General features: G+C 46.4%; 2 protein-coding genes across 3 annotated transcripts in view; both read left to right on the top strand.

Annotated features, from left to right (window-relative positions):
• The window catches only part of TMC7 (transmembrane channel like 7), a 35,184-nt gene extending 19,925 nt beyond the window's left edge, over positions 1-15,259 (top strand). Inside the window, exons 9-15 of the mRNA XM_006146578.3 lie at positions 2,837-2,954; positions 3,554-3,651; positions 5,924-6,110; positions 8,483-8,613; positions 10,166-10,321; positions 11,963-12,041; positions 13,123-15,259. Coding sequence (XP_006146640.1) covers positions 2,837-2,954; positions 3,554-3,651; positions 5,924-6,110; positions 8,483-8,613; positions 10,166-10,321; positions 11,963-12,041; positions 13,123-13,197 — 844 coding nt within the window. The 3' untranslated portion in view covers positions 13,198-15,259. The remainder of the gene's footprint in view (positions 1-2,836; positions 2,955-3,553; positions 3,652-5,923; positions 6,111-8,482; positions 8,614-10,165; positions 10,322-11,962; positions 12,042-13,122) is intronic.
• Positions 15,260-19,839: 4,580 nt separating this feature from the next.
• Positions 19,840-23,764, top strand: part of COQ7 (coenzyme Q7, hydroxylase) — a 6,191-nt gene continuing 2,266 nt past the window's right edge. The window contains exons 1-3 of one of the 2 annotated variants that reach the window (XM_006146579.3): positions 19,840-19,913; positions 21,445-21,623; positions 23,045-23,159. In XM_006146579.3, coding sequence (XP_006146641.1) covers positions 19,841-19,913; positions 21,445-21,623; positions 23,045-23,159 — 367 coding nt within the window. In that variant the 5' untranslated portion in view covers position 19,840. Of the gene's footprint in view, positions 19,914-19,936; positions 20,046-21,444; positions 21,624-23,044; positions 23,160-23,764 lie in introns of those variants that run through there. The other variant, XM_006146580.3, reaches the window with a different exon arrangement.

Raw genomic sequence — 23,764 nt, 5'->3', positions numbered from 1 at the left:
AAAAAAAAAATCTATAAAAAACAGAATTAAGGGACCAGCAGTTAGCGTAATGGCTATGTCTCTGAACTCCCATGTAGTCAACTGCGGTTCAAGTCCTAGACCTGGTGACTTAAACTCACGCCGGGCGCGTGTGCATGCGTGGCCAACATCTGAGAGGAGAATGGAGGAGACAAGATTGCGGCGTGGCCATCCCCCCTGGGGGGGTGATTTCTCGCTTTCTATCTCTGTCTCTCTCTGTCTTTCTGGCGAGTGCACGTGCCCGATAGCAAAAACCTCTAAAAAAAAATGAAACAAAACAAAACAGAATTAAAGTATGGGTTTATTTTGGTGTAAAAATATTTAAAATCCATGCATAGTTTTTTTTTTTAATAATACAGAAAGTCCATGAACTTTTTGAAGGCCATCCCCCCATGTAAGTTTGGTGTATTTTGTTTTTGCCAAATAAACGTAGTTGAGCTCTTTCAGTTCCATTTGTTTATGTTGTAACTTCCTTTATTCTAATCCTGACCTATTGGTTTTGTTATCTTTCTAGGAAATTGACAAGATGGTTTTTGGAGAGAACCTCTTGATACTGTACCTACCGTCTATTGTGATCACGCTGGCCAATTTTATCACCCCACTGGTCTTTGCCAAGATCATTCACTATGAGGATTACTCCCCAGGCTTTGAGATACGACTGACAATCCTTAGGTAATGCCTAACTCGAGGATGGCAGATGTGCCAGGCAGACCATCGCTTGTCCACTCCCCTGCCTATGGCAGACATTGCTAATCAGTTGTGGCACATTTTCCTCCTGAGCCAAGAATTCCTCTCAGCCTTTGGATCAGAGTTTATACATGCAGCGAAATTGGTTTGACTTGAGTCTACTCATCAGTATAGTCAACCCCTTGTATTTGCAAGTTTTGCATCTATGGGTTTTACATCTACAGATTCAGCCAGCTGCAAATCATATTTCCTCCATATCTGCAGATGAAAAACCTGTACATGCAGTGAGCTGACTGTAAAACACCTGGGCATCCGTGGGGAATCCTGGAACCAGCCCCCCACGGATACCAAGGGATGACTGTATTTTAATTCTGATCTGTATATGTATTCACATATCAGCAGCTGAGGGCACAGGGTCGGGCCCTGGGAGAAGGTATTGCCCTGAAAGTGCTTGAAATGACATTGGAAGACAGAGCCCAAGGAATTAGCAAATGGGTGAAGAGGACCAGGTAGGAACAGTGTGGAACTGAAGAGGGTTCTTCCTGCTCCTCAGATGCCTACCTGAGATTTCATGCATCTCTTTGTGTGAAAAAGCTTTTTACTTTGGAAGTTTTCACACAAGACAGATGGGGTCATGAACCATCGTGTGCACATCCAGCATTTGACTAACCTTGTTTCATCCATCCCTCCCACTCTAGCTGGGCTCCTCTCAGCCAGTCTCCAGCAGTGAGTCACTTCACCTGGGAACACTTCACTGTGGCTCTGGTGATGAGAACTGTTTTCCCTTAATATGACCATTGTCATGCCTCTCAGATTGAGTCAGCCTCTCTGATGGATTGGAGATAGTTTTCCATAGTTGGTTTGTTTAAATCAGGACCCAAACATGGTCCAAACATGCTGCATTTGGCTCCCTCCCCTTTCGTTTTGCTGTTGATTTGTGGGAGAAAGCGAGTCCTTTGTTCTGTTCTGGATTTAGTTCTGTTTCTTCCTGGCATGTCTGTTATTCTGCACACGTAGTCGCTCTAAACTACACACTGGACACGAGTGCACGTGTGCCCAAAATCCTGAGAGGAGAATGGAAGAAAAGAAATTGCGGCATGGCCATCCCCCCAGGGGTGCTTTCTCAGTTTCTTTCTCACTCTGTCTCTCTTTGTTGCTCCAGTGAGTGCACGTGCCCTGTGGCAAAATCTGAAAGAAGGAATAAAGGTTTTACATTACTGTGTATTTCTTCCACAAGCAAGAGAGACAGGTACCCCCCACCTGGGTCTTTTTTTTTTTTTTCTTGGAGAGGTTTTTGCTATAGGGTGCGTGCGCTCGCCAGACAGACAGAGAGAGACAGAGAGACAGAAAGCGAGAAATCACCCCCCAGGGGGGATGGTCACGGCGCAATCCCTTCTCCTCCATTCTCCTCTTGGGATCTTGGGCACGCACACACACGCACCCGGCATGAGTTTTAAGCCACCGGGTCCGGGACGCAAACCGCAGTCGACTACGTGGGAGTCCAGCGACATAGCCATTACGTAGGGTCTTGATACCGCAGTGCACCCCCTGGTCCTGCTGGCCCCGAATCCCGGGCATGTGTGGGCCCAACATATTCAGGGAGGTCTCTAGATGTGAACTGGGAACCTTCCCAGGTGGGGTCAGCCTTGCAGAGCATTGCGATACCACTGTGCCTTCATCCAGCCCTGACTTTAACCGCTTTTTAGTGTACAATTCAGTGATTTAAGACTTTTCCCGGTATTGTGAAACTGTTGTCGCCATCCATTTCTAGAATTCTCTCATCATCTCTAACAGATACTCTGTCCCCATTTGTGGTTTGCTTATAAGAAAGGCTTCTCGGGCCCCACTGTGGCCGCTTTACAGTAGCACAACTCTGCATTGCTACGAGCCGTGCAGAAGATTGGGCTGGTCCCAGGTCAGCCTGTGCATGTGGGCACCTTCGCAGGTGTTCTTAGCTAGCTGGAAAGACTGGGGGTTGCAGCATGAGGCTGTATTGAGGGTACTTGTCTCTCTCTCTCTCTCAAGCAAAAAGTAGCTTTAAAAAAAAAAAACGACAGTTTCTGCATTCTCTAGTCCCATTCTCAGCCTACCCCGAGGGCCTCACTGCCTCTCCCTCTCTTCCCTTCTAAAGGTGCGTCTTCATGAAGCTGGCCACCATCTGTGTGCTGGTGTTCACGCTGGGCTCCAAGATCACCTCGTGCGGTAACGACACGTGCGAGCTCTGTGGCTACAACCAAAGACTGTACCCAGTGAGCTGTGGGGACGGGACATCCTTCTGGGTGGGCCTTCTAGGGGGGTGGTGTCAGTCACGTGAACAGCCATTGGAGCCACTGGTTTGAACCCCAGGTGCTCCACTTTCTAGCTCCAGCTACGAAGCAGGGGGGTGGGGGAGAACAGCAGGTGGTGTAGTGATTAAAATGCTATACTCCTACATGGCCTACCAAGGTTCGAGTCCTGGACCCTGCGACTTGAAACTCACACTAGGCTTACGTGTGTACATGATCCCAAATCCCAAAATCCCAAGGGGAGAATGGAGAAGAAGGCATTGTTGTTTAGCCATCCCCCTTGGGGAGTGATTTCTGACTTTCTCTCTCTCTGTCTCTTTCTGTGTCTCCGGTGAGCACACGTATCCTGTAGCAAAAATCTCTCAAAAGAAAAAGCAGGGGCCAGGCTAGGCACCGTTAACAGGGCATGACAACTGAAGTCTATGTCTGGGCTCAGACACACAGCGCTGGTGTCCTGTCCAGGGACAGTGGGCAGGAGGTAGGAAGGGGTGGGAAGGAGTCTGGAGCCTGCCCCCTCTGGCCCAGGCAGGGCCTCTCATTTTCTTCCCCCTCTTTGGTTTCAGTGCTGGGAGACCCAAGTCGGGCAGGAAATGTACAAGCTGATGATCTTCGACTTCATCATCATCTTGGCTGTGACACTGTTTGTGGATTTTCCTAGGAAGTAAGTGTGAGGTGTGCTCTCTGCCCCTCCCCCCGGCCCCAGCGACTAGAGACTTCCACTGGAGCCGCTCCCCACAAAGTGCCAGGCTACTCCATAGATGGTGATGAGTTGTAGACAGCGCCAGGCTTTGGCCCCTCGTCCCTTTGCTGCCCCATCTAAAGGGAGCACAAAGAGCCGAAACGGCACGACTGCCCCTGCGCTCTCTGGGGATCACTTTCTGCCATCAGCATGGCCATGGGCATTGGCATTGAGGATTCTCCACTTGATCCCACACTTCCAGATCTGAGTTCAAGCCCTGGCCCTGGTGCTTGCTAGTCATGCGACCTTGTGCAAGTTATCTGACTCTGTGTCTCCTTTCTCGCCTGTAAATGGGGTGGTATCGTACTCCCCTCACAGCCGTGCTGCCAGCGGTGAGTTAATGCAGACAGAAGCCCCCGAAACACTCCACGGCACAGGCTCGACCAGCACGGCTACCGTCCTTGCACATTGCCCTGTGGTCGTTTTAGTTCTTAGCACCTCCTTGAGTCTTAAGTGAAACTGTTCACTTCACTTCTTTTTGACCCATACAGATAATCCAGGCATAGGCAAGAGACCCAGTGAGCCCTTAAACATAGCATTAAAAAAAGAAACTGTGGGACCAGCAGATGGTATAATGGTTACCCTGCTGGACTCCCACGTAGTCGACCACAGTTTGAGTCCCAGACCCGGCAACTTACAACTCACGCCAGGCACGTGTATGTGTGCCTAAAATCCCAAGGAGAGAATGGAGGAAAAGGGATTGTAGTGTGGCCATCCCCCCTGGGGAGGGGGGGTGATTTCTCACTTTCTGTCTCTCTGGTGAGCACCCTATAACCAAAATCTCTCAAAAAAAGAGAAGCTATTCTGGGCCAGCAGGTGACGTGAAGGTTAAGGCACTGGATCCCACATGGTCAACTCCACAGTTCGAATCCCAGACCGAGCAGCTTGAGAATCACACCGGTCATGGGTACCTGCATGGCCAAATCCCGAGAGGAAAATGGAGGAGAAGGGATTGTGGCATGGCCGTCTTACTTTCCTTCTCATTGTCTCTCTCTCCAGTGAGCACACGCGCCCTCTGACAAAAGCAAAAACAAAAAGAAGAAAGACAAAAAAATACTGAAGTCTGGAGAATAGCGGAGGTTTTCTTGAGTTGCTGTATTTCATAACTCCATAATCCCTCTTCACTTCTCAGAGGTGGCCGTTATTAACCCTTTGAAATAGATCCAGCCATCTTTAAATGAAATAGAATGAAACTATCTTGTAAGCACACGTGTAGGCAAACGTGCAGTCTTGTTGCACGTGTCCTTTTTCCCCTCTCATAAATGCGATCCCTGTCATCCACATTTCTGCAGCTGCTTCCCTCCCCCATGCAAAGAAAATGCCACAGATCAGTTTCAAATACCAAAATAATCTGAACTTTCCACGTCAGGACACATGGATTTCCCTCATTCATCCTAAGGCCTTTACAGATTTTCTCTGTATCCGCAGCTTCTCATTCATCGGTGCGGCCCCCACTGGTGTGCGTTCAGGTTTCCAGTCATTTTGCTAACGTGTGGCAATGCTGCAGTAAGCTCCTGTATTTATTGTGGGTTCCTGGTCCTAGAGTTTCTGTGGGAAGCTTCTAGGATCCTTGGAGGCAGCATTGCAGGGTTGTCGTAAAACATTAAGTTTATTATATCTTCCATGAGAGAGAAAAAGAGAGAGACCAGATCCCCCTGACAGGGTCTCAGCATCTCAGTCCAGCCCCCGTTTCAGCCAGCCTAGATCACGTGCACAGACGGGCCCCACATCCTCCGGGAGGTCTCTGGATACAAACCAGGACCCTTCCCCCATGGGCAATCCTCCCAGAGCATCCGGTTCCACTGCCACGCCATTGTCTGGCCCACCCTAAGCCATTTTCTGTGTGGATACACAGTGCTTTGCATGCTGCGTAGCAAGCCCAAGCACAAACATGGCATTCGTTCTCACCACAGCTCTGTGATGGAGGTCATATAATAATCCCCCCACATTCCAGGTGAGAAGAACAAAGCTCTCAAAGTCAAGGCACTGGTATTGACGGGGATGCTAAGTTGCAGATCCCAGATTCAGGCCCTGGAATGGCACCAGAGTTTACTGTATCCTGCATCTTCAAGACACATAGCTGGCCAGTTTCCATGAGAAGGGTGGGTGGGAATGGCCCTGGTTTTGTGGTTGTGGGCCTGTGGCCTTGGAAGACGCCGTGCGTCTGGTGAGACATTGCCTGGTTTGTTTCCAGGCTGCTGGTGACCTACTGTTCCTCCTGGAAGCTGATTCAGTGCTGGGGACAGCAGGAGTTCGCCATCCCGGATAACGTCCTGGGGATCGTTTATGGTCAGACGATTTGCTGGATCGGAGCCTTTTTCTCGCCCCTTCTCCCTGCCATTGCAACCTTGAAATTCATTATCATCTTTTATGTGAAGGAGGTAAGGACAGGTGGACTTGGGAGTCCATACCCTGGACCTCTTTTGACCTTGCAAGGCATTCGTGTATTTGGAGCCTACCCTACGTACTGTGAGACATAACGAAATTATATCCCTATCTAACATATCTTTATTTCACATTTTTACACTTTTTAGAATGTTAAGAATTGTTTTGGCGGGACCACATCCCTGGACTCCCACATAGTCGACCATGGTTCGAGTCCCACACCTGGCAGCTTAAAAACTCATGCCAGACACATGTGCGTGCGTGCCCAAGATCCCGTGAGAGGAGGATGGAGGAGAAGGAATTGTGGTGTGACCATCCCTCCTGGGGGGCAATTTCTCCCTTCCTGTCTCTGTCTCTCCATCTCTCCATTGGTGCACGTCCCCTTCCATCGAGAGCATGTGCCCCATAGCAAAAATCTCTTAAAATTGTTTTGCTTCTGTGTCTTAAATGTATTTATGTGTAACTAACAGGTGAGTTTTAGTCAGCAGTGGTATATTTTAGCAAGGTTTGGCAAAAATGGAATCATTTCTGTTTGATTTTGGAGCCAGTGCACTTATTTTTCAGGCACCAGTGATTTTGTGGGCCCTTGGACAGCTCACAGTCCCTCGGTATTGTGCCAGTACTAATGGGCAGAGTGACCCACAGATGGCTGGCTTATCTGGCCTTACTAACCTGACTTCATTTTTCTGTATTGCAGTGGCAACATATTCTCATTATTAAACATTTAAATAATACAGATATGTATACAGTAACTTCCCTAGGTACAAGCTGTTAACAAGCCCCACAGTTACTGACCATGCCAAGCCCTGAGGAGTCGCAAATGGAAATAATAAGTGTTACTAAAGATGGTGGTCGTGATAGTAGATAGTGCCACCGGGTGCCCTCTGCGCCCCACTGTCCACTGGTTACCATGTTATCTTACACCCGCCCTTTGCAATAGGTGCCCTCGTTTACAAACTAGGAAGTGGAGGTCTAGAGAGGTTAAGTAGCTGGCCCAAGGTCACACATGAGCCCTGGGATTTGAATCCAGATTTATCTCACTCCAGCACCTAAGCTCGTACCTCGATGAGCAGGGCCTTGAATCAGGCCCACCCTCTACCTGGATGTTCTGACCTTTGAAGCATTCTTTGGTGCTGTTTTTCATCTGGCAACTCCAGTTGGCCGAAATTATCAAAAGAAAGATGGATGTGAAAAGGCTGACACAAACTGGTTTTTTCCCCTCTTCTCGGAAATATTGGTTAGCCAGTGGGTACCCAGTAATGACAGCCTGGGGCAGTGGATGGGGCTCAGCATGGGGGCTCCTCAGCACTCTCCAGGCTGCCCGGGGCAGGGCACCATGTGGCTCTCGGATTCGGTATCTTTCCGCTCACAAGATGCCCTGGCTCCGAGAATCCACAAAAGCTTGATGCTCATCACACAGCTTTTTAAAGTCCCTGAGCAATTTCATGTCTGTTACAATGCCCCTCTTCCCCTCCCCACTTGAGATTTCCTATGAGTCTTTCCTCCTCTCAGTGGGAATTAATTTATTTTGAGTATATAGGAAAAATATTTGTGCTCCTAAAAAAATTCAAGCAAAATGCCTCTTAATTTTCTATATATTATTGTAAGTCCATTTATACTATTTAAACTCCAGTAGATAATTACTACTTTTAAAAAATAAGCAAAAAACCATGGACCAACAGATAGCACGGAGGTTAAAGCAGCTGGATCCCATATGGCCTACTGCATGGTCCGTGTCTGGACTTGGCAGCTTGAAAAACATGCATGTGTGCCCAAAACTCCGAGAGGAGAGTAAAGGAGAAGGGACTGTGGCATGGCCATCCCCCATGAGGGAGGGGGGTGCTTTCTCATTTTCTCTCTCTCTCTCTCTCTCTCTCTGGCAAGCACACGCCTTATTAAATACATACATACATACACACATACATAAGTAACTAAGTAAACCTGAACTGAGTCCAGATGGTCCAAGAATCTGTGGTCTACCATTTTCATTTCACAGTGCTACCCGCACAGTGGGTGTGTGATGGGCTCTCATCCATTCTAAGCGCCCTGTGGAATTCCACGCATGACTGTACTTCGACCTATAATAACCTCCTTTAGTAGCTTCATTATTCCATTGTCTGTTATTCCATTATCAACATCTGCAGCACTGAACATCCATATACCTGTGTTTTGGCTTGTCTTTCCTATTATGTTATCAGCGTGAATTTCCCAAGGCTGGGCTCCGGCTGACCCATTTTTCATTTTGATCTGTGTTTCTGGATAGAAAGGTCAGACCCATGTACATGCTCACTGTCATACAGGAATGTGCTCATTTCGCCTCATGGCAGCCGTACTCATTGCTCTTTATTTTTTCTTTTTCTTTTCTTAGTTGAGTCTTCTTTATACCTGCAGACCCTCTCCGAGGCAGTTCAGAGCATCCAATTCTAATTTCTTCTTCCTGCTGGTGTTGTTGATTGGGCTGTGTTTGGCAATAATACCTCTGACGATCAGCATGTCACGGTAAATACAAGTTTGTTTTCTAGAAATGTCATTGCTTTGTAATATAATCCTCTTTTATGTTAAAGGGCCCAGTCTTTTTTTTTTTTTCTCCCTTTGTATGTATGGATGTGTATATGTGTGGTGTTTAGACAGGGTTTCATTGTGTCATAATCCTCCTGCCTCAGCCTCCTGAGTAGCTGGGACTATAGGTGTGTACCATTAAGCCAACTTTTTAGGGTGGGTCAGGAATTGAACCCGGGCCTCCCATGTGGCCTCAGCCTCCTGAGAAATCGCTTGTGCTACCGCAGCTGGGCCTACATTCATCACTGCTTCTCCTCGTGGTGTTCCAGCTGCAGAAGTCAAGTCCCCAAGGCTTAGCCAGGCCGTCTTTGTTTCACAGTCTCTCTCTGGAAATGGACTGCCTCGGTCCATGACGGGACTTTGGGCTTTCCTCTTACCATGTTTGTGAGTGCTGGTGGGTCTGTCGTCCCCTGCTCCCTCTTCTGAGGATCTCTCTTTTAGTCCCCTTTTGGATTGTTTCATTTCTGATTATCAAAATAATACAAGGTCATTGTAGAAGACTTGGAGCAGGGGAGAGCAGAAGAAAGGAGGAAGTCACCTTTATTCGAGTCGGTTGGGGGTCTTGTACTTAGCACACACTTGCTAAGCACCTTCTATGTGCTGGACACCATGCCAGATGCTGAAACTAAAGATGATTAGGATGTGGCATAGGAATATCCAGTCTGGTGTGGAGCCTGGACAGAGCAGAAACGCCCTGGACCAGGGGTCAGAAGTTGTGGGTTTAAGGGCCAGACAGTGGTACAGTGGTAAAATGAATGCTCTGCAAGGCTGACCCACATGAGAAGTTCTTGGTTCAAGTCTAGAGACCTCTCTGAGTGTGCCAGGCAGGCTCTTGCCATTTGAAATGAAGTTGTAGGCACCACGACATTTCACCCTGAGATACTTGGGCAAGTAGCACGTGAGGACGTTCTCTTTCATCTCGTTTTCAATAACATCACACCTAAGAAAATGAATGTATTACTTCTGCCATTTCCAGACTTTAGTTGTCCCAGAAGTGTTTTTCAGCTGTATTTCAAAAGTCATGACCTTTCACATTTCTCTCATTTCTTTCACTTGCTCTGTCTCCTTAGTCTCTTTTTATAAAAAATGCATTTATCTCTCCCATGACTGAGAGAGACAGACCCAGAGTGAAAGAGACAGAACACTCCAGGAGAGAGCATCCCATTTAACCACTGCACCACCACCCAGCCCCTCCTTAGTCTCTTTTAATCTTTGATTCTTTCAAGAGTCCAGAACTGTAGAAGCCTCACATTCTGAATCTTTCTGATTATATTCTTACCATGCATGTATTTAACTTGCACTTCTGTGTTGAATTTCCTATAGTCTAGAGACTTGAAGAGATTTCAAGGTAAATATTTTTGAGCAGAAAATTCCAGAAGGCCCGTGAGGCCAGGTGATTTCTTGTAGGCCACTGTTGGCAGAGTGTCCTGGGTGCAGAGCCACACAGCCTGTGCATGCCTTGTCCTGAGCCCCTTGACCCATGTTTTGACAGCATTCCTTCCTCAAAAGCCTGTGGGCCATTCACCAACTTCAACACCACCTGGGATGTCATCCCCAAGACGGTGAGCACCTTCCCCAGCTCGCTGCAGTCCTTGGTCCATGGCATCACGTCAGAGGCCTTCGCGGTGCCTTTTTTCATGATCATCTGGTGAGTGAGACCCGCCTGGACTCCAGCGAGTATTTCCCACCAAACCACGGGGGCAGCTCTCCACTGGAGAGTCGGTGGGAGGGAAGCACCTTCCAGACTTGATCAGTTCCTGACCTCCTTTGAGCCTCCATCTAAAAGCAGTATAATAATAGTAAGTTACCATCAGCTGGTGGTGTGTTGGTTAAAGCAGCTGGATCCCACATGAGTGACTGTGTGGTTCAAGTCCTGGACCCAGCAGCTTGAAAAACACGCCAGGTGTGTGTGCATGCTTGCCCAAAATCCCAAGAGGAGAGCAGAGGAGACCTTCCCCACTGCGGGTACTTTCTCACTTTCTCTCTCTTTGTCTCTCTGACAAGAACCTATGTCCTATAGCAAATAAAAATTATTAAAAGATAATAATATTATTAGTAACTTCTATAGAATGGTTCAACGGATTCAGTAAAATCACATACGTTGGGCACTTAGCCCAATGCCTGGAAAACCCAGTAAACATTTCCTATCATTAAAACTTACGGTTATTCACCAAATCTCTTGCTCTTTGCAAAAAGAACTGATTTCTGGGCAGAGAAAAAGAGGAGAGAGCACCCCCAAGTGGGGCCTGTGCCACTAGCGAGCCTGGAATCCGCAGGATCCAGGGCTGCACCTGCTCCATCCTACCCCAACTGTGCTTTTCCTGGCACCAGCTGGGGTGGGGGTGGTTATTTGACCTGACACCAGTATCCGTGAGAGCTAGTCTTGCCTCCTGGCTTGCAGGGACTCCCAGGAGAGTATTTTGGATATCACTGATTCCAGGGATCTCTTGGTGACTTGGCCGTCATTTCAGCCCTGCTGGGGAAACGGTACAGGAAGCCACCTCCCTTCATTAAATGAGGTTGCTGCTGTGGTTCTTGGTGCTTCCACCCACCCCTATCCCTAAAAATAAAAACTTCAGTCACCTCCATTTGAGATCTTGGCTTACAGACGTGGGAACCAATTGTTGCTTGCTTTTCATCAAAAGCATCTTACACCAGTCTTGTTATCACCAGGTTTTCCTACAGTAGCCCCGTTTTACAGATAAGGAAACTGAGACCAGAGAGGCTTCACCATTAATTACATAACATGCTGACTTTCTAAGACTGCCTCCTTTTCTTCCTCTCATTTTGCATGTGCCCAGGAACATCAGCATTGTTTAGAATTAACGTAGAAAGCAATGCATGGAGCCAGCAGATGGTGTAGCAGTTACATCGCTGGACTCCCACATGGCGGACTGTGGTTCAAGTCCTGGACCCAGCTGCCTGAAACACACCAGGCACATGTGCATTCATGTGTGCCCAAGATCCCAGAAGGAGAATAGAGGAGAAGGAACTGTGGCTTGGCCATCCCCTCTGGGGGTGATTTCTTACTTTTTCTCCCGCTGTCTGGCGAGTGCATGCGCCCTAAGGCAGAAATGTAAAAATATATATATTTATCAGTGCATGTACCAGACTGCTGCCACTCCCGCATACCAACTCCACTGGCAGTTCCTCCTACCCCTGGCTTGGGAGGGATGACCATTTCCTTTTTTTCCCTAACAAAAGTAAAACTATTCCAGGCAGAATGGGTTGTCTTTCTAGTGGCCTTCCAGTGACAGACTCCCTAGTGACCTGCCATCTTGTGTTGCAGCCTCGTGATGTTCTACTTCATTGCCCTCGCTGGAGCACACAAACGGGTGGTCGACCAGCTCCGAGAGCAGCTGTCCCTGGTAAGGAGACCTGACCCAGGGGTCACAACTGGGGACACGAATCCAGGACACCACAGGGAATATGGTGCTTTCCCCAGGGAGGGAGTGGAATTGCCACAGCCCCCTCGACTGCCACCTCTCCTTAATTCTGTGTCAGGCCTGCCCGCTCCAGTCTGCTCATTCACTTGACTCAGCCATTCCTCAGCATAAATACTGAGCACCAACTCTGAGCCTCCTTCTGTGCCGGGTGCTGGAATTCCCTGGTGAACAAGAGTAACAGAATTGCTAAATAGTTAAAGAAACGAGGGAAGTTCTGATAACCGTAACTGCCATGAAGATAAACAAGGCAGAGTGACGAGTGGGCCATCGCTGCTATAGGTGGTGGCTGTGCAAGGCGTCTTCAACAAGTGACATCAGAGCGGAGACTTGAATGACAGAACAAGCCCATGATCAGAGGTCTAATGGGAGGAGAGTAAGAGGCAGAGGGACACTGCTGGGGGCCAGGAGGGTGGTGAGCGATGGGAGAGGCAAGATGATAGCGCTGTGTGTCAGCCAGTCTTAGTGTCACCTGAGGGCCCCGCTAAGAAGCTTGGGTTTTGTTCAGTGTGAAGGGAAGCCACCAGAGGGTGTTACGTAGAAATCTGATGTGCATTGAAAAATAATCATGGTTGCATGGGGCCAGGCATTGGCACAGTAGCCATGCAATGGATCCACAAGGGAAAGGTCCTGGGTTCGCATCCTGGGACCTCCCTGAGCATGCTGAGGACATGAACACTAGGCGTGTGCCCACAGCCTGGGCTGGCCAAGACCTGAGAGGTCTGAGGAGCCAATTGGGGTTACCTGTCTCTCTGTGTGTCTCTTTGTCTCTTTCTCTTTTTTTTAAAAATTAAAAAGCAAAAACAACAGACAAAAAAAAAAAAAAACGTAATTAGCTGCTGTCCAAGGGGCTGTGGAGGGAACACGCGTGAAAGAGGCAGACCAGGTCGGAGCCACCGATCGCAGTCGTCCGGAGTTGTCACCTCACCCGGGTCTGGTAGATAATTCACTAGGTAGGGATAACGATATGCATCTCCAGACATATTAAGTATACTTCCTTTTTTAGGAAAGTCGTGACAAGCGCTATCTAATCCAGAAACTCACAGAAGCCCAGAGAGAAACCAGGAGCCCACAAGAATGACGGTGGGATGCTGCCGCCTGCTGCTCTAAGCTGACTGCGTGACTGTCAAGCTGCCAAGTCCACCTGGGTTTTATGCGGAAATTTCTAAATATATTTTTTTGGAGTTTAGGCTTCTGCTGAAAGGGGCTCCGTATGCGCAGGTGTGGCGGACATGTTTACACGTGTTTACCTGACGCGGCCTGTTTAGTGACGCAGAAACACGGGAGGCACAACCATCTCTTCCATAGAGCAGCAGCTCGGCCATGATTCACCAGGAAACTAGCGTATTATGCCATTCTAGCCCTCACACCAAAAATCAAGGAGGAGAGACTTCTGGTTTTCACACGCTTATTTGTGTGGTCTTCCAATTCACTGGAGAGGTGGGCTGTTTCTTTGGACCATGTTCTAGGGGTCTAGGCCAAGGCGTGCTCCTGATGCAGTGACCCCTTTGAATGGCTCTATTAAAGAGAAACCTGAATTTTTTTTTTTAAATGAAGAGAAATCCTTGAATATTGATGTTTGGAACTGAAGGTGAGACCACAGAGAGGACGGTTAATAATTTCAGCTCCATGTTTGTAGCAGGAGAGAGAGAAGCCTGTCCCTGCCATGTGAATAAGCCTCCCAATGCCCTCGATCAAACCCCCCAGGGCGGGGACTGTTGCAGGGTGCCAGCCTTGTTCACTTCCTGGGCATTGTGCTGGAGCCTTACTTATGACTCAGGGGAAAGCTGCCCCCCAGAAGGCTGGTTATCCACCTGCCTTCAGTTCTCATCGGTCTTGAGTTCAGAGACTGGCAGAGGACACCCCCCCCCCCGCCCCTACCCCATGCCTTCAAAACCTGCAGGCAGGCAAAGCGTGTCTCCCAGTCTGACAAATGTCGTTTCCTTTCATGGGCTACAGTGAGATCTTGGTTTCTGAGGGACACTTACTACAGAGCCAGGCTGGAAGGCGCTGCTTTGAGCCATGGGTTTATGTGCATTAAGTGCTTTGGGATGTGGGTTACGGGTCAACCAGTTCTTCAGACTAGTTAGTTTGTGAATGTGTACCATGCCGAATTGGATGCTGGTTTTGTAAATATACATACCCACATTTTTAAGGGCTTTCGTTTGTTTTCCTGTGCATGGAAACATTAAATGCCTGTGCCTTTATTTTATAAAACACACAGAATATCTCTTAAGATTTCCGTTACAGGAAAAACCATATGCAATAAATACCTCATTATAAGTTAATTTGAAGTGGATAGCTAGGAACCTTTTAATAGAAGCCTAAGTTTTTACTGAATATGATCAGTTTCATTTCAGTATCTTTAAAATCTTTTTCATAAGGGGTCGTGTGAGCTTTCCTTCCATCGTTTTCCTCCTTTTCCCTGCTCCAAACCTTTCCTGGGGGATAGCCTGGAACAGAAAGTTGGATGCAGATTTTAATAAGCTGCTACTGTTAAGAGTAACTCCTACCCCAACTTGATTCCTCCACCACTCAAAAATGATTGGCTCTTTGCTCTGAAGAGCAAAATCAGCTTGCCCTATTCCTGTCCCTTTGCCACTGCTGTTTTCTTGTTCTTTCACAAAGATTGTATTAACATGGTATATTTTTGTACCTGTGAGGCCAATGAGCTTTTCAGTCTATTCCCATCTTGTTAAGGTTAATTAGTTTCTAAATATAGTACTAGCATCATGGAATTTTGACTAACCAAAAGCCCATTCCATCCCCACTTTAAAAACAAATTTGAATGGTAAGCACTTGTGCCGAGTACTTTAATTTATGTAATTTCTTACCACACCAGGCTTGTGAGGACATTCATGTTTTCTGTGTGTGTGTGTGTGTGTGTGTGTGTGTGTGTGTGTGTGTGGCAGGTGGCGGGTGGTACATGATGGACACAGTGAAAATATATTGCTCTGTTCTCTCTGCCGGTTATAAAACTGATACTGAAATATGTTAAATAACACGTTAGTTTTAGTTCAATACGAATGTGCATACCTCTTCAATTTTTTATATGTTTTTATAACTTCAGGTGATATCTGTGTAATTTTTATTTTTAAAGTGGCGTTCTCTCTAACAGATGTGTGCTAAAACTACTGATTAAAGTGCCTTGAAGATTTTAAAATGTGATGGTGTATATTTGAATTCACGGGGGCTGCTAGTCAGCAGTCGCGTGACCATGGAGGGACACACAGTCGTAACGACCTTGGGTCAGTGATGGACAGCGCATTCCATGGTGGCCGCGTAAGATGAACTAGAGCTGGAAAATTCCTATCCCCTAGTGATGTCATAGCTGTTGTAATGTCGTAGCACAAGCCATGACGCACGTTTGTGGTGATACTGCTGCAAACAAACCTCCTGTGCTGCGATTCTATAAAAACATAGCACATATGAGAACACGCAGTACAGAATGCTTGATAATAAAGGGCTATGCTGCTGTTCATGCACTTACTGCTCTTTTATCATTATTTTAGAGAGGGCCTCTGCTCATAAAGTTTACTGTGACATGGCGGGTCATCAGGAAAGTCAGGACGCATTTTGCATGGAAAAGCACAGGGAAGTAGGCCATGACTTTCCCAGCCACCTAAAAGTAGGACATGTTCTGCTGGCAGCAGCCTCACGCATCTGGCATTTCCTGTGTCTGTTGGTTGTATCATTTTCCCTGTGCTTGACTTAATCTGTTGGTTTGTTTATCATGGCCCTTCCAGTGGGACAAGATGTGGAGGTGGAAGATAGTGATACTGAGGACCCTGTAGGCCTAGGCTAATGAGAATTTTAACACATACCCAAGCAGATATATATGTGTATTGGGGGAGGAGGGGTGTGTTGACATATGTATTTCTGAGCTTCCCCTGTTTTCCCCTGTAATAACATCTGGACGATCTTGCCATAGAAGCAGCTACCTCATTCTTTTAGATGCCTGCACAGAGGGCCAGCAGGTGGCCTGATGGTTAAGGCTCTGGACTCCCACATGGCCAACTGCGGTTCAAGTCCTGGGCCTGGTGGCTTGGCTTTCTTACTTTCCCCCTCTCTCTCTGTTTCTCTCTAGTAAGGGTGCATGCCCTATAGCAAATTGGAAAATAATAATAACAACTAATTCTATTAAAGTAAATAAAAACAAATGGCTACACAGCATTCAACAGTACCAATGTACCCTTTATATAATCATTTGACCACTAGCAGCCACTCAGATTGTTTTCTTCACCCCTTCTCTCTTCCCAAATACCTGAGCTGGGACTTTGAAAGTCCCTGCAATGCCTTGCCTCATTCTCTGCTTCAGAGTGTTGTTCTTAAGGCAGCCTTACAAGTTCTGCAATTACAAAATATTTTCATCCCCGCAAAGAGAAGAAACAAGTTAGGCAAGTCTTTAGTTTGCATGAACTCTTAAGTTGGCAGAGTAAATTCCTGTAGCTACAGATCTGATTGTGGGTACCCCTTGCATAAGTATTGGGGAAAAAAGGAATTATTTCACTGGTGTGGCACTACGAGCTCTGACTTGGGTATAGAGAACTTCTGAAAGTGGCTTCTTTGTACACGTTGTGCCTTGACTCCTAGATCCCACCCGGTGCACACATACATCCTTCCTAATGCGTGGGAAATGGCGTGGTGTTGCTAATGGCTTCATTGTTTGCTTTTGTACAGTGTGTTCACCTCTTTGAGATAAAGATTCCTTATCTTTTAAAAAGATAAGAAAAATAATGCATGAATTCACCATTCATTTGAATAGTATGCCTTTCTGAAGTTTTGCAATCTCATTATAAAACACTTATTTAGTACAGAAAATACAGAGAAAGACCAAAAGCTACAGAGTAAAAATTTAAATCATTCGTTAGCACTGTTTATAGCCACCCACCGTGAACCTGGGTGAAATTCTTTTGAGATAGAAAGTATGGAAGGAGGGAAGAAAGAAAATGTTATTCTTACTTCTTTTGCACTTAAAATGTATCTTCTCAATGTTATCAAAATTTCTTTATAAACATTACATAATTTTTATTTGTTGCTTAACATTTTTCTAGTAATAACTAGTTGGAACATCCATAAATCTTTGTCAACATGTTTTTCTCATTTTCTTTTTCCTTCCTTCCTTCCTTCCTTCCTCTTTCTTTCTTTCTTTCTTTCTTTCTCTCTCTCTCTCTCTCTCTCTCTCTCTCTCTCTCTCTCTCTCTCTCTCTCTCTCTCTCTCTCTCTCTCTCTCTCTCTCTCTCTCTCTCTCTCTCTCTCTCTCTCTCTCTCTCTCTCTCTCTCTCTCTCTCTCTCTCTCTCTCTCTCTCTCTCTCTCTCTCTCTCTCGCTCTCTCTTTCTTTCTTTTTCTTTTTCTTTTTTCCTTTCTTTTTCCCCTAAGTTTTGCTGTATAAAATGCAGTTACTTGCTAGAGGCAGACACAGAGCAAGAAAGTGAGAAGTACCTCCCCAGGGGGGTGGCCACACCACTCTCTATCCCTTCTCCATTTTCCTCTGAGGATTTTGGGTATGCACACACACATACCTGGTGTGATTTTCAAGCTGCCAGATCCAGGACACAAACCATGCAGGTGGCTATGTGGAACCTAGCTGCCTTAACCTCCATGCCACCTGCTTGCCCTTTTTTTATTCCTTAGGAGCAGAGACCTTAAGTGGGATTACAGAAAAGATTTTGAACTTTTTTTTCTTTCAACCTAACCATTTTTCTCTCCCTTTACCCATCAAGAGAGAGGGGAGAGAAAAAGTACCCCTTAATAGGTTAGTTATGCCAGTTCTTTTCCCTCCACTTTTCCACCCCATCAGGATTTGGGGTTTGCACACATGCATGACCAGTGTGTTTTTCAAGCCATGGAGGCTGGGATTCAGATTGCAGTGGGCCATGTGGGATCTGGCTCCCCGTGGAGAGCTTAACCATTATACTACTGGGCTGGGCCAAAGCTTTCAATATTTTAAGACTTTTTTAAAAATTCCATTTGGTGCACACATACATTCTTTCTAGTGCATGGGAAATAGGATGTCTTTGCTAATGGCTTGTTTGATTTTTTTTTTTAAGAGAGATCTTTGCTATAGGGCATGTGCACTCACTGGAGAGACAGAGACAGAAAGCAAGAAATCACCTCCCAGGGGGGATGGAAACGCCACAAACCCATCTCCTTCATTCTCCTCTTGGGGTCTTGGGCACACGCATACACGCCCAGCATGAGTTTTAAGTCACTAGGTCCAAGAGTGGAACTGCCGTCAACTGCATGGGAGTCTAGTGATGTATCCAGTACATCATCTTCTGGCCCTCTGATTTTTTAAAAAGTTTAGTTCATAACCAATAGACACACACCTGACAAGGTCTTGCCACAATGTAATCCTCCCTCTCACCTTCCAGCCAGCCAGGATTTACCCTGTGCTCACAGGCATGCCCTGCAAGTTCAAGTCAATCTGGGATCCTGGGATCTGAACCCCAGACCTTCCCATATAGGCCCAGTATTGTGTAGTGGCACCCCACAGTCTATGCCAACATGGTTGGGCCATTGGACATTTTAAGGCATTTGAGAGCCAGGAGTTTTATGTGAAAATGTTACATCACCGTCACTCTCACTAAGATCACTATTTTATACTATTATAGTGAGTTAGTTTCAATACTCTTCAACGATATAAAAACTAGACACTTAAGTTCATTTATTTTACAACAATGGATCTTAAAGTGTTCTATAGTGAAGTTGGATAAAATAATCATCCAAAGATGTAAAGTAGAAAGTAACAGCCTGTCCTCAAAATCCCAACCCTTTGATGTTACCAATATTAAACGTGCTGTCATATATCCACGCAGACATGTATCTTTGATTTTAATTTTCCCTCATATGCATACATTACTCATTTGAAAAAATAATTTGTTAGGCAGCTCCCTAGAAGTAAGACTGGCCTATTAATGGATATGCACTTTTAAAAGTATTATTATATTGGGAACCAGCAGTTAGCGTAATGGCTATGTCGCTGGACTCCCACGTAGTCGACCGCAGTTCGCGTCCCAGACCCGGTGGCTTAAAACTCACGCCGGCGCGTGTGCGTGCATGCCCTAGATCCGGAGAGGAGAATGGAGGAGAAGGGATTGCGGTGTGACCATCCCCCCTGGGGGGTGATTTCTCGCTTTCTGTCTCTAATGTCTCTATATATATATTATATTGCTAAGCCCTCTCCAAAAGTACTCCAATTTGCACCAGTATACACACATACACCAATAATACAGTAGTTACAATAGATGCTTTCTGTAGAAAATCTGAAAATGGACCAGGAAGAAATTTAAAGTCAGCTTTTGTCCACCATCTAGAGAGAATGTAATTTCTATTTTAAAGTGAATGCAAGATACTAATAAAAATGTCTTTTATATAGGCAAAGCAAGAAATGCTTTGTCTGTGTCAATAAAAAGTTCCCTCATCGTCCTTTTTCAGGAACTTAGGAAAGAAACCTGGACCATCTGGATCTTTTTAAGAACAATTTAGCATTCCCATCTCCATGACAACCCAAGGCGCCTTGAACACGGCCGTTCTCCAGAGTGATTGATAGAGACTGTATCCAATAGGATGTTTCCAGTGGCCGTTTCTAACCAATCGAATGGAAGAACAGGCCTCGGGGCGTTTCCACGGGCCAGGGTGAGCAGCGTCCGCCCTACGTCTGTGGTACGTCATCAGCCCGCGCCAAGGTCACGATTGGCCGCTTCATTCAACTAGCCCGGCGATGAGTTACGCAGGGGCCGCGGCGGCCGCCTCCTTGTGGCGGCTGCGCCCGGGCACCTGGCCGCGCCTCTCAGGTAAAGGGGGCCGCGCGGTCAAGTCGCGCCGGGCTGGCGAGCCACGAGGATTTCCCGAGGCTTGGGTCGGAGAGGTCACGGGGAGACGTTCCTAGCGTCACCAGCCTGCATCAGAGCGCGCCTGCGGGACGGGTGCGGGGGCGCCGTGAGAGTGACGGGCGGGGAGGGATTTTGCAGTGTCGCTGGGTGGTCAGGTCGGGGTCGGCGCGTTGGAGAATGGCGTCACTGCTCACCTGTGGCATGACATCACTGCAGGTGTAGTCAGCCTCCTGGGCTGAGGATCGCTGATGACATTGAAAGTTCAGTGTCCCGGGATGAAAATATTATCCTTGATGCAATCAAACGGGTTGGAAGGGAATCTTGGAGTAACTTACAGCATGGATGCTGTTTAATGAATATCTGTAAGCCACCTAAAATCCTCCCAAATACCACTAAAAATCTAGGTACTACCATGGGTAGTTTTCACACTTCTGGAAAACACCCATATAAAATGGTATCCTTTTGGGAGCATCTGTGGTTCTTCTAGAAAGGCTTGGACGCTTTAGACACAAGGCGCTGCGGTAGGGTTGGCGGGGCTAGGAGACTGGGTATTATTATATTTGCCATTTCTACCTTTTCACCATCCCAGGGTGTCTGTGACGTATGGAATAAAAGGCACAAACTTAGAGTCGGAAAATGTGTGTCCTACTCTGGCCTTCGACAACATTTCTTAAACACCAAGTTGGCAATCAATATACCATTTCTTTTTTGAGGAGGGGGAAGGGCTTTCCAGAAATCTACTGGCAGGAGCATCGTGTTTTTGAAAATTCTGCAGAGGCTCCTACGGTTCATCATGGGTTGTGGAGAAGCGGTGGGAGGAAGGGCAGGTGAACTGCAAAGCCCCGCCCACCTAGAAGCCTCTGCTGTATTAACTGCCTGCTGAGAAGACTGCTCAGATTTGCAGTGAAGCCGGGGGTGGCTTGGTGGTTGAGGCATTGGATTCCCATATTGGCCACTACCGTTCAAGTCTCGGACCTGGCAGCTTGCTTTCTTGCACTCTCTCTCTAGTAAGCATATGTGACTTGTAGCAAATTTAAAACTAATAATAAAGTAAAATAAAATAAGCAAATAAACTGAGGCCAGAAATCCAGAACTGAAGGTAAAAATCTGTGTTCTAACACTACCAAGTAAACATATATATGGATTAAACAGAATATATATATGGGCATGTCTTCTCTCAAGGAGTTCATTGGTGTCCTTAATTCTTTTTTTTTAAAGAGGTTTTTTTTTTAATTGCTTTATTTATTATTTTTATTTATTTTGCTGTAGGATACATGCACTCAGAGAGAGAGGCAGAGAGAGAAAGTGAGAAAGCAAGCTGCCAGGTCTGGGACTCAAACCATGGTCAACCATGTGGGAGTCCAGCACCCCGACCACCACGCCACCTGCTGGCCCTGATGTCCTTAATTCTAAGGTGTCCCCTTCTGTGTCTGTAAAATAAAACATCTCTATTTTACCTGAGAGTAATGAAGAATAACAATTTGCATTTCAGCTTATAGAAGAAGAATCAATGTCAGATTTTGCAATTCAGGAATGAACTTAGACAATATCAATCGGGCAACTGTGGATCGAATAATCCGAGTAGATCATGCAGGTGAATATGGAGCGAACCGCATCTATGCAGGGCAGATGGCCGTCCTGGGGCGGACAAGTGTTGGCCCAGTCATTCAGGTGGGCATTTCTTTGTCTCAGCCTGGTTTATGAGCAGGTGGATTGTGAAATAATGAATCACACAAGGTCACGTTTTCCCAAAGGGAAATGATGTTGTCCTCAAGGGAGTGAAACTTGGTTTGAGAAGAAGGGGAGGGCAGCAAGAAATGTTTTCTTTTTATGTGTGAAGCCGAGATGGGCATACAATACAGAGCAGATACACAGGGTATCGTGGCATTAACATTTCATGGCAGGGGCAGGCAGAAATGGAAACAAGGTTGAGAATCACGTGTGCCCCTGTGCTGAGAAGTTGTAGTCCTGCCTGGCAGAGCTGCAGTGGAGATAGTGTATCCTGAGAGACAGTGGGAGGGCCTGATCTTGGTAGTTAGACAGGCCTGGGTTCACATCTCGGCTACCTCCTCCCTCTGTGAGCTGGAGGAAGTCACATGACCTCTCTGGATCTCCATTTTCTTATCTGCAAAATGGCCTAATGACACCCACTTCACTGAGTTTGGGTGAGAAATAAATGAGCCAGTGTAGAGTAGCTAATTCCATGCCAGGCACAACTTAGTACAGGTTAAACCGCCTGCTCTGAGTCCTTGGGCAAGTTACTTAACCGCTCTGTCCTCACTTTCCTCATCTGTGTAATGGGGGAACAGCAGTGTGTCCTTCACAAGTGATGGCGTGGATTGGAGGAGGGGCCTGTGCAAAGCCTGTTGTGAACAGGATGGAGCCTGGCCCTGAAGAAGTGCTGTCTAAGCGTTTTTCTTTTAATGTCAATGATACTTACATTCTAGCAATCTGGAAGGAAATTACACACTAGCCAATACTCTGCTCTCCTGATTTCACAATGGTTAAACCTTTCTCATGCGTGCACCCTTGTCATCTAATCCAGCACTGCAGGTCTGAGGGACTTCGGCCAGAACCGTGCTCCATGGTGTGCTTGTCTGGTTTGTTGGCACCCTCGTTTCTGTGTCAGAGGTTCTTTTTAGTTGTTTTATGGTGGGTTTTTGTTTTGTTTTTTTAGATTTTTGCCATAGAGCTTGTGAACTCACAAGACAGACAGAAAGAGAGAAATCGCCCCCTGGGGGGAACGGCCATGCTGCAATCTGTTTTCCTCTATTTTCTTAGGATTTTGGATATGCATACACATGTACCTGGTGTGCTTTTCAAGCCACCAGGTCCAGGACTTGAACCACCGAGTTGGCCTTGTTGGATTCAGCTCCTTAACCACCATGCCACCTGCTGGCCCTTTAGCCTTTAGTTGATGTTTTACTTTTCTCTTTGATGTGTGAGGGGATTGGGAGAGATGGTGGTTCTCATCATCTTCCTTTTTGTTGTTTTGCCTTCTGTGTACCACAAAGCAGGCTGTGTAGCTGCCTCAACATAGCAAGAGGCCTCTGCGGAATGCTTACATGCCTTTATTTTTATGTTTCTTACAGAAAATGTGGGACCAAGAAAAGGATCATTTGAAAAAGTTCAATGAGTTGATGGTTGCATTCAGGGTCCGGCCAACAGTTCTGATGCCCATTTGGAATGTGATCGGGTTTGCGCTGGGTATGTGTCTGCAGAGAAGAGCTTATGCAAGCTCAGGGCTCTGGGGTGGTTAAATCATTCAGGTACCACTCCCACAATTCTTATGTCTTCTTATAACCTTTTTTTCTTTACTTGCAATTTATTAAAGTTAAATTGACCTTTTTTTGTCTTAAATTTATTTCAGTTAGAGTCTTAACTGAAATACTTTTATAGATAGTGCAGTAAAAACAATAAACAAAGCAGAAGGGAGAAGATAGTATAATTTAATTGCAGCCAGAAACTGTTCCTTAACAAAGATTCTAAGACTGAGTCTTAGAATCAGTCTTTTCCAAAGGGAGACGATCAAAGACATACCCACCCACAGCGAAGCCTTTCCTCCACCGTAATCAGGTAGGAAGAGCACTGGAAAGAGAAAGCTTTTGTTTTGTGTGAGTTAGGGTTTGATACTAGAATCTGGTACCACCTAATATAGTGAGAATCTCCCAGAGTGAGTTGGCCCCCTAGAGGACACTTGGCAGTATTTACAGATATTTGTGCTTGTCACAACTTAGAGGCCGCTAGTGGCATCTAGTGGGTAGAAGTCAGGAAAGCCATTAGATAACCCGCAATGCAACGGACGTCCCCGC

The sequence above is a fragment of the Tupaia chinensis genome, unplaced genomic scaffold, assembly GCF_000334495.1.
Source record: "Tupaia chinensis unplaced genomic scaffold, TupChi_1.0 Scaffold000182_1, whole genome shotgun sequence".
Taxonomy (NCBI): Eukaryota; Metazoa; Chordata; class Mammalia; order Scandentia; family Tupaiidae; genus Tupaia; species Tupaia belangeri.
This window is presented reverse-complemented; position numbering and strand designations above follow the sequence as displayed.